The sequence below is a fragment of the Oncorhynchus mykiss genome, chromosome 9 (assembly GCF_013265735.2).
Source record: "Oncorhynchus mykiss isolate Arlee chromosome 9, USDA_OmykA_1.1, whole genome shotgun sequence".
Taxonomy (NCBI): domain Eukaryota; kingdom Metazoa; phylum Chordata; class Actinopteri; order Salmoniformes; family Salmonidae; genus Oncorhynchus; species Oncorhynchus mykiss.
The window spans coordinates 46,898,893-46,913,977 of NC_048573.1; the positions used below are offsets into that span (position 1 = coordinate 46,898,893).

The following is a 15,085-nucleotide window of genomic DNA, read 5'->3' on the forward strand; positions in this document are numbered from 1 at the left end:
CCGATGATGACTATATAGGCCTATGAAATCATTGCCAATGGCAGTCTCATGCTTCCTGTGCTCCGTATCTCAAAGCCATACAAATGACTGGTTGTAAAACTGTGGTAGAACGCTCAAAATTGAGAGTTGAGATTTTTTTTTAAATGTGCAGTAGAATCGCAAGAGTTAAATCAACTCCTATGAAGTCAAATGTCACACTATTTTAGGTTTTATATGGTCCCACCTTCATTTTGTGTTAAAACTATTCTGGTCATGGTGTTGATATTTTTGGAGTTAAAATGACACTAAATGGAGTAAATATTCAACTCTCAGAGAGTTGCTTAAATTTAACTCAAATTGCCTTTCTACACTTTTCAATGTCGTTTTTAATCCACTCCCGTGCAATTTGACTATTTTCTGTGTTGTTTTGAATTAAGAATCAACTACAGCAGAGTACATTTCTCTTTCAGTTGACTTATTTTGAGTTATAAGGGTGTAAATGTCACGCCCTGACCTTAGAGAGACGTTTTATTTCTCTATTTGGTTAGGTCAGGGTGTGATGTGGTGTTTTACTTTTGGTGGTTTTCAATGTGATATGCCAACTTGCAGGGAAATACCTAGCACTTTTAAATTATTGCTTACAATGTGCATTTAGAATGTGTGAAAGAGTAGAGAAAAACTACAATACATGAAGACTACCAACATCATGTAAATTGGAACAACTATCTCACTAATGGTTGCTATAAATCCAACTATTTACAGACTAGATTAGTATAGAAAAATCTGTTTCTTATTTTTGTGTAGCATAAGATCAAAACCAATCAATCAATGTTAATGCAAAAACACAGACATTGAAACAAACCAAAAAAATCTGCCTGCAACGGAGCATGCAGGGAAATATAATAATAGAGCTCCTCCCACATTGTGGATAACTCCATAGATTTAACTCCATCTCTGGTTACTTTTAATGGAGTTAAAAGTCCTCCATCCCAATGAACTCCAGTTATCAACACTAACTTGAGGGAGCATATCACTCTCGAGCATTAAGATAACTCCCAGTAGAGTCAATTTAACCCAATTATTTTTAACACTGGTTTCAACTATACTTGATTTACTGAGTATGTACAGAGAGCTGAGGCCTGCCGCTCTTTAACTGTAACAACAGTTTTCCTGCTATTGTATTTTTAAATGCTGCCAATCAGAACACATTTTTTGTGTTCCCCCATCAAGGCTCCCTCATCAAAGCTCGAAACAGGTACAGGGGCAGCGAAACAGGTACAGGGGCAGCGAAACAGGTACAAGGGCAGTGAAACAGGGGCAGTGAAACAGGAACAGGGGCAACGAAACAGGGGCAGGGGCAGCGAAACAGGTACAGGGGCAGCGAAACAGGTACAGGGGCAGCGAAACAGGGGCAGGGGCAGCAAAACAGGGGCAGGGGCAGCGAAACAGGGGCAGAGCAAACACTAGTTTGATTGCAGGAATTTACTGTTTGACCAAATCATAGTTTTAGCCAACCCAAAAACATAACTTTTTTTTTGTTCTGTTTTCCAGGTGTTCTTTAAAGAAAATACAAAGACGTTAAGGACAGTAAACTTATTAGAAGATGTATAACATTTTCTTAAGATATGATAAGACAAAATGCTTAAGTGATTCGTATTTTCCTTCAACTTTCTCAAGAGGCAATGACGCAGCGTTTGTCTACCACTTTGTGTAGTCGTTAGCAATGATGCGAATGAAAACCATTTTCTGGTAGATGGAAAGGCTTTCCCAAAAACTCCTCAATTAAATGTTAACTACAAAAGTAGTCTCTCTACCTGTCAGAATGATATTATTATTTGCATCAATCCAGTGGTGATTTGTTAAGCAAACTCTGCCATCACCTGTGTTCTACTTAGTCTCTTGCTGGTACACACTTGAATTAAAGGTTATCTACACCCAAACATTTCCCCAAAAATTCCTAGACCTCAAAAGTGGTCTCCTGATGTGGTTTAGGCAATGGTTGTGGACTTAGAACATCAAATGTAGTTGTTCTTCTATTTTTTTTAAAGTGTAATTTTGAGAGTGAAATCCTGTACTACTGGGAAGTATCTGAAACCTGGAAAAGCAAAATGGAGTAAACTGAATTTTTAAAGAAAGAAAATACAGAATTGATCAAAAAAATACAACAGATTTTATTGGGCCCTAAATATGGAATGCCTAAATAGTATATTTTCATTAACTCCTTGTCTCTTTTCCCAAGTGAATTTGTCTTTCCAGTCGTCTCACCTACCAGTGGTTGTACATACATGTTTTAATGAATCAGATCCTACTGCCTAAACTCCTCTGTGCTGCATCAAGTATTTCAACACCCTAACGTCACATCCAGACAAACATATCCTCCCTACCTCCTAACAAACTGAGGACCCAACTTTCTGATGCCACTGTCATCGGAATAATATTACATTTAATGCAATAGAATTACATGAAAAACCCTTATTCACCTTGCAATGCAGAGGGTCGTTAACATTGCACAGGTATGACATACTGCATACTCTATCAACTATGCCAAATCCCAGATGCAGCCTTGTAATTGTTGCATTCCAGCCCCTTTTGAAATCAACACCACCCCTATTATTAGACAGATCAGAGAATAACAACCCTAGGTGAATAATGAAGGAAATATGACATTCGACGTATGCCTATCCTCCTGTGAATAGGACCAGGGAAATACCTCACACATTTAATTACAACATAAATACAGACTGATAATACTGATTAGTATGAAATATTTGGGAATGAAATCTGGGCACATAGAGGGGCAGACTAAACAAACAGTGCTTTTAAGGCCGCTGTTCAACAAGAGTTACGGTGGTCATAACAGCCGCAATGATAATACGTTGTGCCGCATGTCTGTCAAGCACATAAACGTAACATATGTAAATCAGGAACCAACACAAATTCATCCTCATCCACAATAAAACAAAAATCTTTCAAATAAAAATCTTATCTAAGTTCTAATAATGTGTGCAAATGTTTCTACCAAACACGAGACCATGTGTAGTAGTCTGTAATAGCCAAGAAAGGTTGACAGTGGAGCCTAAGGAACAGGTGCGTGGAGACACACACACATCTGGCTGGCAGACAGGACATGCGTAACATGTTAACAGGGGATGCTGGGATGCATGCAAGAGGCTACAGCTATGTCTGCGTTGCCAGGCAACAGAGAGTAAACAAGACAAAAGAGAAAAACACAATAAAATATCCATATAGGCTATATATATATATATATATATATATATATATATATATATATAAAATATGCATTTTAGACACTCCGTCACACACACACACACACACACAGGATCAATCAAAGAAGACGTTTTTACTGTACTGTCCTTTGCCCCAGACACAAAAAGTAGTCCCATGGCGCAAATATCACTGATGCATTCATCCCTATTATTCTAAGACCAACAGTTGAAAAATAAAATCCAGAAAAAAATCCATGACCCTTGCTCATTTTATATCATTGGGTGTCCATTGAAAGGCCAAAGGCCATCACAGAGCAGCCTTTTGCACTGTCACATTAGGGCCGCTAATTCAGAGCCAATTATCTGGCTGTAAGGGCAGGCAGCAGGACTGGTAGCAGGACCACAAGGGCAGGCACAGCAGCATTACATCTAGATTTACATAAGGATAGGCAAACTTGTGTTGTTACAGTTTCAATTCCAACTTAAGGTTAGTATTTGATGCATTTTCGTTTTCAGCCTTGTCCCTTCAGCAGGGTTTCATGCCCGCTGATAATAATGGTAAGAGAAACACTAATATTGACTAGTGAGAAGAGAGGAAATGCCTGTGGTGAATTCCACTGGCACTGATTACGTGTTCTCGTGAAGAGGGCCTAGGCTGTGTGGGGTGGAAGGACACGGCGATGTGAAAGGGCTGCAAGGGCAGAGTACAGGGCATGAGAAAGTAGAGCCAGGCACTATAGAATCCAAAGGAGGACGGGGTTGAGAGAAAAAACACGAGAGAAATCGGGTGGCGAAGACTTGCGCCCCAATATGTTATCTAGAAGGAATATGAGGCATTCTGCACGGGAGCTACAAGTCCAGTTCATATGATGCCACCTAATGACAACTGAATAGAAAAAATAAGAATAATAAAAGAACACGGATTGAAACATTGCATAGTCAAATCCGATTTCTCCGTTTTCTACCGGGATGCAACACCGATCATATACTTTTCAACTGATGAGTATATGTGCACATCACAAAAGGTTTCAAACAGAAAAGACCAGACAACAGTTTATGAATCAAAGCCACAGTTCCAGAAGTCTATAAAAGCTCTATAAAAACACAGTACATATGTAGGTATGCATGTAAAACACATTATATCATAGCTCAATGTGACATAAAACACACATTTATATTAGGCCTACTGCTTATAAAGCAGAGCACCCCTTTCCATAACAGCTGGTATCAGAATAGCAGTTGGGATGTCAAATTAGAGGTTGACACGGGAGTGAAAATGTACTCCTGTCCCATCTTGTCTTGTAAAAAAAATTTAAAAAATCCCCGTACAGTCCTGATCCCGCAACAGTTCTATAACCCCGGAAATGTTCCTGTCCCACCCCGATAAAAATCCCTCGGTGCCCATTTTTACAAGCGGAAATCAGAAATAACTTCCTCCATTAACTGCTGTTTGTTTGTCCCGGTCATCACTAGTCACCACAGTCACAAAGTCATAAACCCCACCTAACCTTAATCACACTGCCTAACTCTAACCTAAAATGTCATTTTTAGTGTTCATGCATTTTTACAATACAGGCAATTTAGACTTTGTGGCTGTGCCATCTAGTGGAAATCGTCTGTCTCCCGCTTGGGTTGTGAGTAGCCATAGCAACTGCTTCGTTTGGCTGCTGCTCAGCACTCACGAGACCATTGCCTGCACACACAGCTAATATCAACCACATTACAAGATTTGGGCAATGAAGGCAGCCCTTCCTCTTACCCAGAGTTGGATGAACTCATGCATATGGGCATGTGTAATGGTGGGTCTCCGCGTGCATATAAGTTAAAGTAGTGACTGGCTACAACTGGAGCGAGGCATGAGAGTGAGTTGACGGAAGGGGGGAAATTAGCATTTATTTTCTTATTATTATTTTTAATAATAAACTACACTGAGTTTACAAAACATGCGGAACACCTTCCTAATACTGAGCTACACCCCTTTTGCCCTCAGAACTGCCTCAATTCGTCAGACCAGGCAATGTTTTTCCAATTCTCCAGTGTCCAGTGTTTTCATTCCTTAGCCCACTGCAACTGCAGTTCCTTGTTTTTTGCTGAAAGAAGTGGAACTTCAGTTGGTTGCCATAACCCATTTGAGTCAAGGTACAACGAGTTGTGCATTCTTTTATGGGTCTTTGGGCAGCAATATTCTACTGAACTGTCAGTTGACTAACTTGCTCTGCACAATGTGTCAGCCTCCTTTGTCCTCTTTCATCAATGACCCGTTTTCGACCACTGGCCTGCCGTTGGCTGGATGTCCTTTGAGTGGCGGACCATTCTTCATACACATGGGAAACTGTTGAGCGTGAAAAACCCAGCAGCGTTGCAGTTCTTGACACACTCAAAGCGGTGCACCTGACACCTACTACCATACCCTGTTTATAGGCACTTAAAACCTTTTGTCTTGCCCATTCACCCTCTGAATGGCACACGCACACAATCCATGTCTCAATTGTCTCAAGACTTAAAATTACTTATTTAACCTGTCTCCTCCCCTTCATTGACACTGATTGAAGTGGATTTAACAAGTGACATCAATAAGGAATCCTGTCCTGTTCCGAACTGACTAGAAATTCTCTACCATTCCTGCCGGAATCAACCTCTGCCAACCTCTAGTCCAAACAACACCATATTGCCTTTATATAGCACACAAATGTTGAACAGAGCCCTTGTGCCAAATTAGAACCCTATTCCCTTAATAGTGCACTATCTTTGACCAGAGGCCATGTCCCAAATGGAGCCCTTTTCCTTTTGTAGAACACCACTTTTAACCAGAGCCCTATGTATATGAGAAATGCTGTTATCAACCAATGAGAGTGAGAGGTTTACGTCGGCCCCCGTCAAACGTAGTGCACTATAAAGAGAATAGGGTGCCATTTGGGATGCATCCCATGTCCTGCTCCCTCATACCATGTGGACGTGTTATGACCTTGACGAGTTATCTGATTACACTCAGTGTATCATCTGTGGCTAATGCGCTTGTGTTCAAAATGGGAGAGGAGTTAGCGTTGGCCTGGTTTCAACCTGGCCTCTCTGCTGCCTGTGCATCCACATTATCATACAGAGCAGACGCGTGCGTGTGCTGGGTAGTAAACTCACCACTACCCATCTCCTCTGGCTGAGCAGCCCTACTGTAATCTGTAGACTGCACACGTATGCCTACCTGAGTGGGAGTCTCTCTTACTCACACACACACTCACTCTGTGTGTGTGTGTGTGTGTGTGTGTGTGTGTGTGTGTGTGGACTGTGTGTGTGCGCGTAAGTGTCTGTGTGAGTGTGCGTGCGTGTTGTACAAGCTATTTTACTTGAGCATCAACAGTATATTCCCCAAATCAAGGAATCCAGACACTGCTTGGGCTCCATGTCTGTCTCCCACTGTTTGCAGCTGACAGTAATCACCTTGACTGTAATGAATTCGTTCATGTTCCCTTTGATGCAGATCACCGTTTCAACCACAACATCTCTGCACTGGGCCAGGTACATCCGGGATTAAATGTTTACAGCTTGAGGCTGAGCCATGTATGCAGTGGGCCTATTAGTCCTCAACAGTCCTCGTGCCAGATTATTCTGTGCATCTCCTCATCTGGAGTATTCCTAGGATGTCTGGTTTGGTCTTGAGGAAATTAAAGGCTAAATCCTCAGGATGGTTCTTACGTTTATGGTGGATATATGGGTAGCCTTTTTACACATGTAAGTACACCTGTGATTCATCTAGCTTGTCAATGCAAGGACAATTATAATACCCAAGAGGGCCAATGTACTGAAAGTGTTTTTCTAACTAAAATTACATTTAAAAAATCGAATTGTATTTGTCACATGCACAAAATACGGGTGGAGACAACTGTGAAATGCTTGCTTACGAGCACTTCCCAACAATGCAGAGTTAAAAAACAATAATAATATAAATACAAATCTTTGATCAATAGATTCAGTTTAGTACTGATGTCTGTATTAACATCCCTAATACTAGGGCTGTCCCTGAATCCCAATTTTGAGGTTTGAATCAGATTTGCCATTTAAAAACAAATACGGTATCATTCAAATCCACAATTTACAAATGTCAGCTAAGTAGCTATGGTTGCTAACGTTAGCTAGCATTCGTCACTGTATATGCTCCAAAACTCAGTTATTTCTCATAGAATAGGAATAGAATAGAATATTTGGGGTCAACCCTACTTATTACTGTTGTGTGGAAGACATACCACTCTTGGTACTTAAATAAATACTTATAAGCACATCAGAGAAAGCTTACAGATCTTAAACATCTGCAGTACTACACGTATTAATGAGGGCATTATGCCTGTCCTATTTAAGACGGAGTTATATTGCCCATATGACGGGGTAACCGCCGGAACAGAGAGAAACCACATTGACAATTCAAGAAAAAAACTAAATCACAATGCCTGAAAGGTCTAGAAAATCTGTTTTTCTTGGTTTTCTGTGAGCAAATGAAAGAAGAAATCTACAGAACATATCTCATGACCATGCCAACAAGCTTGGAACCCTACCAAAACAAACAGACTTTTATCGCAAACCATTTTGAGCTGCTGGCATGCAATTTAGCTCAGGAAGATTAAATCCTGAGAATAAACATAGGTTTGTGAACGGAGCACGGAGAGGGAAGATATTTTCACTCACTGAGAAAAAAAATAGATTAAATGGAGATTGTTGTGGATTCGTTCCAAATGCCATCCTATGCCCTATATGGTGTGCTACTTCTGACCAGGGCCGGTAGGGAATAGGGTGCCATTTGGGACACATCTACTTGGGACATTGTAGCCAGGCAGCCTCCTCAGAAAAAGCACAGCCTCTGTCATGTGATTAATAATGGGAGGTATTCCCTAGACTAAACCAAAAGATTCCAGATGATTCCACTCACCACTCAAGTAAAAGAAGCATGTCATATTGCCTAGATTCATACAATGCCATTTAAATGAAAGCTGCAATCCATATATAATACATTTAAAGTAAAAACATTTTTAATTAATGTACAAATCGCAGATTGCACCATTAAAGATTTGTTAATGACACCTGAATGGAACATGCACTCGGTCACTCACTGCTGTAATCCTCCACAAAGCTTTTCCACATTCTGCTGTTGGATCTGACAACTGTCGCAATGACTGACCATCACCAGTAATATTTCCTCATACATCCGAGACAAGTTGTAAAGTCAAGACCAGCGCAGCAATTAAATGTGAATCAAACAAAATGTCAAAACTGGTTCAGACTTAATTCATGTATTTTTTTATCACATTGAAATCTCTATTTAAGCAGTAAGGCCTGAGGATTTATGGTATATGGCCTAGGGCTGTTCTTATGCACGACAAAATGCAGAGTGCCTGGATACAGCCCTTACCCGTGGTACTGTATATTGGCCATATACCAGAAACCCCAGAGGCGCTATTATAAACTGGTTAACAAAGGAATTAGAACAGTATAACATTTGTTTTTTGTCATACTCGTGTAATATTGTCTGATATTCCACACCTTTCAGCCAATCAGCATCTAGGACCCAAACTACCCAGATTATAATATACATTATACTGAATTTAGAAGGTGATAAACAGTGGACTATGTCAGACCAAGTCTGCTAACTGAACTTGTAAGATCCTGTCCTCACAACAAGACCTGTTACTGCAACAGGTATAAACGTACCCGATGAGATAGTTTACCAAAAATCTAAGTTAATCAGACATTCGTATCCCTCAAAAGTGGGTTACATAGATCCCACATCATGCAGTCAGAAAAATATGCAGACCTCAATCCCAAACTAATAGGAAAGATGAGCACCACCTAATTCCATTAGAATAACAAACTGAATCTGAAGTGAACCATCCCGTTAATACACACCAAATGCCATTCTTCCATATCCACCTCCTACCTTCCAGCCACTGCCTGCCTCCCGGTAGTAGGGGAAGTTGTCACATATCCACTGGTAGATCTCGCTGAGGGTCATCCTCTTGTGCGGCGAGCCGTTAATAGCGAAGGTGATAAGGCTGGCGTAGCTGTAGGGTGGTTTGCCATCCCTATGCTGGGCCACCTCCTCCTGGTCCAGCATGTTTCCCTGGTCCAGTGGGGCATTCTTCTTTCCCAGCCCGTGGCCATGATGTCCGTGGGGGTACCCGTGAGTGTGGTGTTGGTGCCCGGCATTGGACTTCTGGATGGCCGCCCGCATGGTAAGCTGGGGAAGCCAGTCCATGGAGGTCAGGCTGCTCCCTAGTTCAGAGGTCATGATGGTGGTGAGGGGTTGGGGGACTCAGGGGCAGGGTGGGGAGATGCTCTCTTTTCGCTCACTGGATTGCTGTTGCACAGCGGCACCGGCTGAATTCTAGAAGAAAAGTAGAGTGTTTGCTCAACAACAGAAAAACTAGGAAGAAATTAACAGATATGAAATGGTATGCACTGCAGCTGACTGGACTACGGATGAATAGAAGTGTCAGGAGATGATAGTGTAGGTGTGTGATCAGATATGGTCAGGAGAGGGATTTGGTGCTCTTGATTCTTTTCATGAAATGGTCCAGATTTCAGCCCAGCAAATACTGTGTCTATCATAGCCTCCTCAATATCAAACATATATTTAACATAGAAAGTGTTTCCTCTAAGTTTCAACTTCACTCAAAGCTGTACATTTAACCATAAAGATACAAAGGCATCCGCAAACAAAGTCATTTGAGTTAATTTGACCAAATTCTTACTGTTTTAGTTTCTTTACATCTCTTCTCTGGCCCAAGCATCTGTGGAATGTACTGAACCGAAAGGTAGAGTAGTCCTTCTATGGTGCATGTTCATACGCTCCTCATTGAGGCTGTAACACAGAAAGCACACACAAAAGGGGAGTTTGTCAAGTCCTGGCTGACAACACTCATTAGTGACAAAAAAAAAATTACTTCATCGCAAAGCCACCCACCACAACAGCAACACTGTCGGAGTTCTGTCTATCTGGCTGGCTTCTGTCATTCTCCCTCCAACAAAGTAGAAACGGCAACTCGATCTGCGTAGTGACTAAAAGCTTGGGAATTTTTTTCACAACTGGCTGCCAAATGGGGGAACAGCACGGGAGGAATTCCAACTCCCCAGAGGAACCCGAAAACCCAGAATCTCCACTCTTCTCTGTCGACGTGCCCCACTCTGCTGTCAAGTCCAGGCCCACCTCTCAGTTTCAGACCTGAAGGTAGTAGAGCTTCTGCCACAGACAACCACAGTGCTTCAGAAGAGAAGGCTCTACTTTTAATTTGTTTTCAGCTATTTCTATAAGACTCAGATCCACACAGTACCATAATCCGCAAAGGTATGTAGAAGAACACAAACAGGGCTAAATGTTGCTGTACACAAATAACACTTCATATATTAATAAAATCTAAAATATCTATTTCAGAGTATAGGATCATTTCAGTGTGGACCTGCTCAAACCCTGAAAATACCATTTCCAGGCTAAAACCTGGTCAGTAGTAGAGCTAAGCCTCCAAAGGATACCTGTACATCTCTGAGCCCATACAACCTTCAAGTGTCCTTAAACAGAGACAAACACACCAGCCCACGCAATCACACACACACACACACACACACACACACACACACACACACACACACACAGTATCATCTCCTGAAACTTCTAAGGCGGTCTACCAGGAATACAAAACTCTCAGTTTCTGCAGATCACCCTCGAGAGCAACATACAAGAGAGGAAAACTAAGACAATACTCTGCCCGCAAACCAGTTTAATTACAAGTTGAAAAAACAAAAATGTTTAACGCATATTCATCTAGCCAAACATGCTGAGAAAATGCTGGGTGAGCTTTTGTACCGCCACCCCCATCTCTTCCTGAAGGCCCTTGACAGTGGCACTGTGAGAGAAAGCAGAGCCAGACCCCCAATCCCAGGAAGCCATCTTAATTAGTCCACCTTTCTGCTGCAGGGGGATGGGGAAGGGAAAAAAAACAACACAAGTTATTATTTTTCCCTCATTAAGAGTAGGCTTTAGCTGCAAATCAGGCTGCCACAAGCCCCGACCTGCTGTGCTGCTGCTGCTGCTGTTGTTGTTGCAGTTTAGAGCGTGGGCTTGACTGTTGTGATGGCATAGCGTTAGCATAGCGAGGCGCTAGGATGAGTAATACGCTAGAACAGAGAGGGGGCATGACACTGCTTCTGGGAAAAAGGGGACCGAACACCCAAAGACAGTGATTACCCAGTCAACGAGTCCCACAGTGACTGCCCTAACCCATATACCTGGAAGCGCTCTGCCTATTGTATCTGAAGCAAGTGTGCCGTTACAGTTCATTTGTTTTCCTTCAAGTCTGCAGAGGCACGCCTTACTGAGCTTTCCAGAGTAAAACAGTTAAAAAGGCTAGCTATTTTGAAGCATTGAGTTCCGTAGCACAGGCTCAATTGGTACACAGGGTTCAGAGCTAGTCTCTGATTTGTGGTTGTGTGTTAATACCATCACTGAGGTATTTAGCTTCTGTAACCACGGCTCAGCCATGATGAAGCAAGCTCCTAAATCAAATATCTGAATGTAACCTCAACTTGTACCACAGCCATCCATAGAATAATTGCCTGTCATGAGAGTTACTTGACACATAGTAATTATAGGCAAAAACAGGAAGACTTTTGGGAACCCTGATACCTTGGATAGAAAGGGCTTGTGCCAAGTCTGTAAATGGATTCATTAAAGGGGCAATCAGGTGGGTAGACAAGCGGTTAAGAGCACTGTGCCAGTAACCGAAAGGGCGCTGGTTTGAATCCCTGAGCCGACAACATGAAAAATCTGTCCATGAGCAAGGCACTTTACCCTAATTGAGCCTGTAAGTCGCTCTGGATATGAACGTCTGCTAAAATGACTAAAATGTAAACAAACATCTAATAAAACACATTAATATTTAATGTAAAATATCGAATAACAGCCTCCAATGAATTTCACATCAGAGGGATTCTCTCGTTCTCCTTGCAGCTGGGCTGTAAGTAAGGAACCTTTCAAATGCATAGTGTGGTGACAGTAACGACACCAATACAATCACAAGCATAGCCACAGAAAGCAGGGGTGCTGAGGGTGCTGAAGCACCCCCTGAAAAGTCTGAACAAAATCTGAAAAATTGTAAAAATTGTATTGCTTTTGAAAGAAACATGTTCTCACAAAAGTAGTGCCCTGGGTATTTACCAGCCTTGTATTAGCTGAATGTTATAGCCGACTGTGGCGCGGGCAAAAAAAATTTTGCCGCCCGCCTTCGACAACAAATTCTCAGCAAAAATTTAATAAATTCACTCGGCTATGATCACAGGACTCACATCTAAAGACCCCCTTTGAAAAGATACACAAATGATTGCCAGTCTAGAAGACTATACAGTTGAAGTTGGAAGTTTACATACACCTTAGCCAAATACATGTAAATTAAGTTTTTCACAATTCCTGACATTTAATCCTGGAAATAATTTTTTGTATTAGGTCACTTTATTTTAAGAATCTGAAATGTCTGAATAATAGTAGAGAGAATGATTTATTTTAGGTTTTATTTCCTTCATCACAATCCCAGTGGGTCCGAAGTTTACGTACACTCAATTAGAATTTGGTAGCATTGCCTTTAAATTGTTTAACTTGGGTCAAACGTTTCAGGTAGCCTTCCACAAGCTTCCCACAATAAGTTGGGTGAATTTTGGCTCATTCGTCCTGACAGAGCTGGTGTAACTGAGTCAGGTTTGTCGGCCTCCTTGCTCGCACACGCTTTTTCAGTTCTGCCCACAAATTTTCTATAGGATTGAGGTCAGGGCTTTGTGATGGCCTCTCCAATACCTTGACTTTGTTGTCCTTAAGCCATTCTGCCACAACATTGGAAGTATGCTTGGGGTCATTGTCCATTTGGAACACACAATTGTGACCAAGCTTTAACTTCCTGACTGATGTCTTGAGATGTTGCTTCAATATATCTACAAAATGTTCCCCTCCTCATGATGACATCTATTTTGTGAAGTTCACCAGTTCCTCCTGCAGCGAAGCACCCCCACAACATGATGCGGCCACCCCCGTGCTTCACAGTTGAGATTGTGTTCTTCAGCTTGCAAGCCTCCCCCTTTTTCCTCCAAACATAACGATAGTCATTATGGCCAAACAGTTATTTTTTGTTTCATCAGACCAGAGGACATTTCATATTGACTGGTTTTCATCAAGCTGTCCGCTCAAGAGGAAGCTTCTTACTGTAAACAATGTTGTTTTATTTCACCTTTATTTAACCAGGTAGGCGAGTTGAGAACAAGTTCTCATTTACAGATGCGACCTGGCCAAGATAATGCAAAGCAATGCGACAAAAACAACACAGAGTAACACATGGGATAAACAAACACAGTCAATAACGCAATAGAAAAATCTGTGTACAGAGTGTGCAAATTAAGTAAGGAGGTAAGACAATAAATACGCCATAGTGGCAAAGTAATTACAATTTAGCAATTAACACTGGAGTGATAGATGTGCAGATGAGGATGTGCAAGTAGAAATACGGGTGTGTAAAAAAGCAGAAAAACAAAAACAAATATGGGGATGAGGTAGGTAGTTGGTTGGATGGGCTAATGACAGATGGGCTGTGTACAGCTGCAGCGATTGGTAAGCTGCTCTGACAGCTCATGCTTAAAGTTAGTGAGGGAGATATAAGACTCCAACTTCAGTGATTTTTGCAATTCGTTCCAGTCATTGGCAGCAGAGAACTGGAAGGAAAGGTGGCCAAAGGAGGTGTTGGCTTTGGGGGTGACCAGTGAAATATACCTGCTGGAGCGCGTGCTACGGGTGGGTGTTGCTATGGTGACCAGTGAGCTGAGATAAGGCGGAGCTTTACCTAGCAAAGACTTATAGATGAACTGGAGCCAGTGGGTTTGGCGATATGTAGCGAGTACCAGCCAAAAAGAGAGTATTTCGGTTGCAGTGGTGGGTAGTATATGGGGCTTTGGTGACAAAACAGATGCACTGTGATAGCCTCAGCAAATTGGAGGCAGTCTATTTTGTAAATTACATCGCCGAAGTCAAGGATCGGTAGAATAGTCAGTTTTACGAGGGTATGTTTGGCAGCATGAGTGAAGGAGGCTTTGTCGCGAAATAGGAAGCCGATTCTTGATTCCATTTTGGATTGGAGATGCTTAATGTGAGTCTGGAAGGAGAGTTTACAATCTAACCAGACACCTAGGAATTTGTAGTTGTCCACATATTCTAAGTCAGAACCATCCAGAGTAGTGATGCTAGACGGGCAGACGGGTAGCGATCGGTTGAAGAGCATGCATTTAGTTTTACTTGCATTTAAGAGCAGTTGGAGAGTTGTATGCCATTGAAGCTCGTCTAGAGGTTTGTTAACACAGTGTCCAAAGAAGGGCAAGATGTACATAGAATGGTGTCGTCTGCGTAGAGGGGGATCAAAGAATCACCCGCAGCAAGAGCAACGTCATTGATATATACAGAGAAAAGAGTCGGCCCGAGAATTGAACCCTGTGTCAGCCCCATAGAGACTGCCAGAGGTCCGGACAACAGGCCCTCCGATTTGACACACTGAACTCTATCTGAGAAGTAGTTAGTGAACCAGGCGAGGCAGTCATTGGAGAAACCAAGGCTGTTGAGTCTGCCGATAAGAATACGGTGATTGACAGAGTCGAAAGCCTTGGCCAGGTCGATGAAGACGGCTGCACAGTACGGTCTTTTATTGATGGAGGTTATGATATCGTTTAGGACCTTGAGTGTGACTGAGGTGCACCCGTGACCAGCTCGGAAACCGGATTACATAGCGGAGAAGGTACGGTGGGATTCGAAATGGTCGGTGATCTGTTTGTTAACTTGGCTTTCGAAGACTTTAGAAAGGCAGGGCAGGATGGAT

General features: G+C 42.1%; 1 protein-coding gene across 3 annotated transcripts in view; it reads right to left on the bottom strand.

The window, feature by feature from the left end:
- The window catches only part of LOC110532232 (forkhead box protein J3), a 99,959-nt gene that overhangs the window by 42,370 nt on the left and 42,504 nt on the right, over positions 1-15,085 (bottom strand). For 2 of the 3 annotated variants that reach the window (XM_036988162.1, XM_021615948.2), the window contains exons 2-3: positions 9,941-10,050; positions 9,127-9,573 (exon numbers count right to left, since the gene is read on the bottom strand). In XM_036988162.1, coding sequence (XP_036844057.1) covers positions 9,127-9,477 — 351 coding nt within the window. In that variant the 5' untranslated portion in view covers positions 9,478-9,573; positions 9,941-10,050. Of the gene's footprint in view, positions 1-9,126; positions 9,574-9,940; positions 10,051-10,152; positions 10,608-15,085 lie in introns of those variants that run through there. The other variant, XM_036988161.1, reaches the window with a different exon arrangement.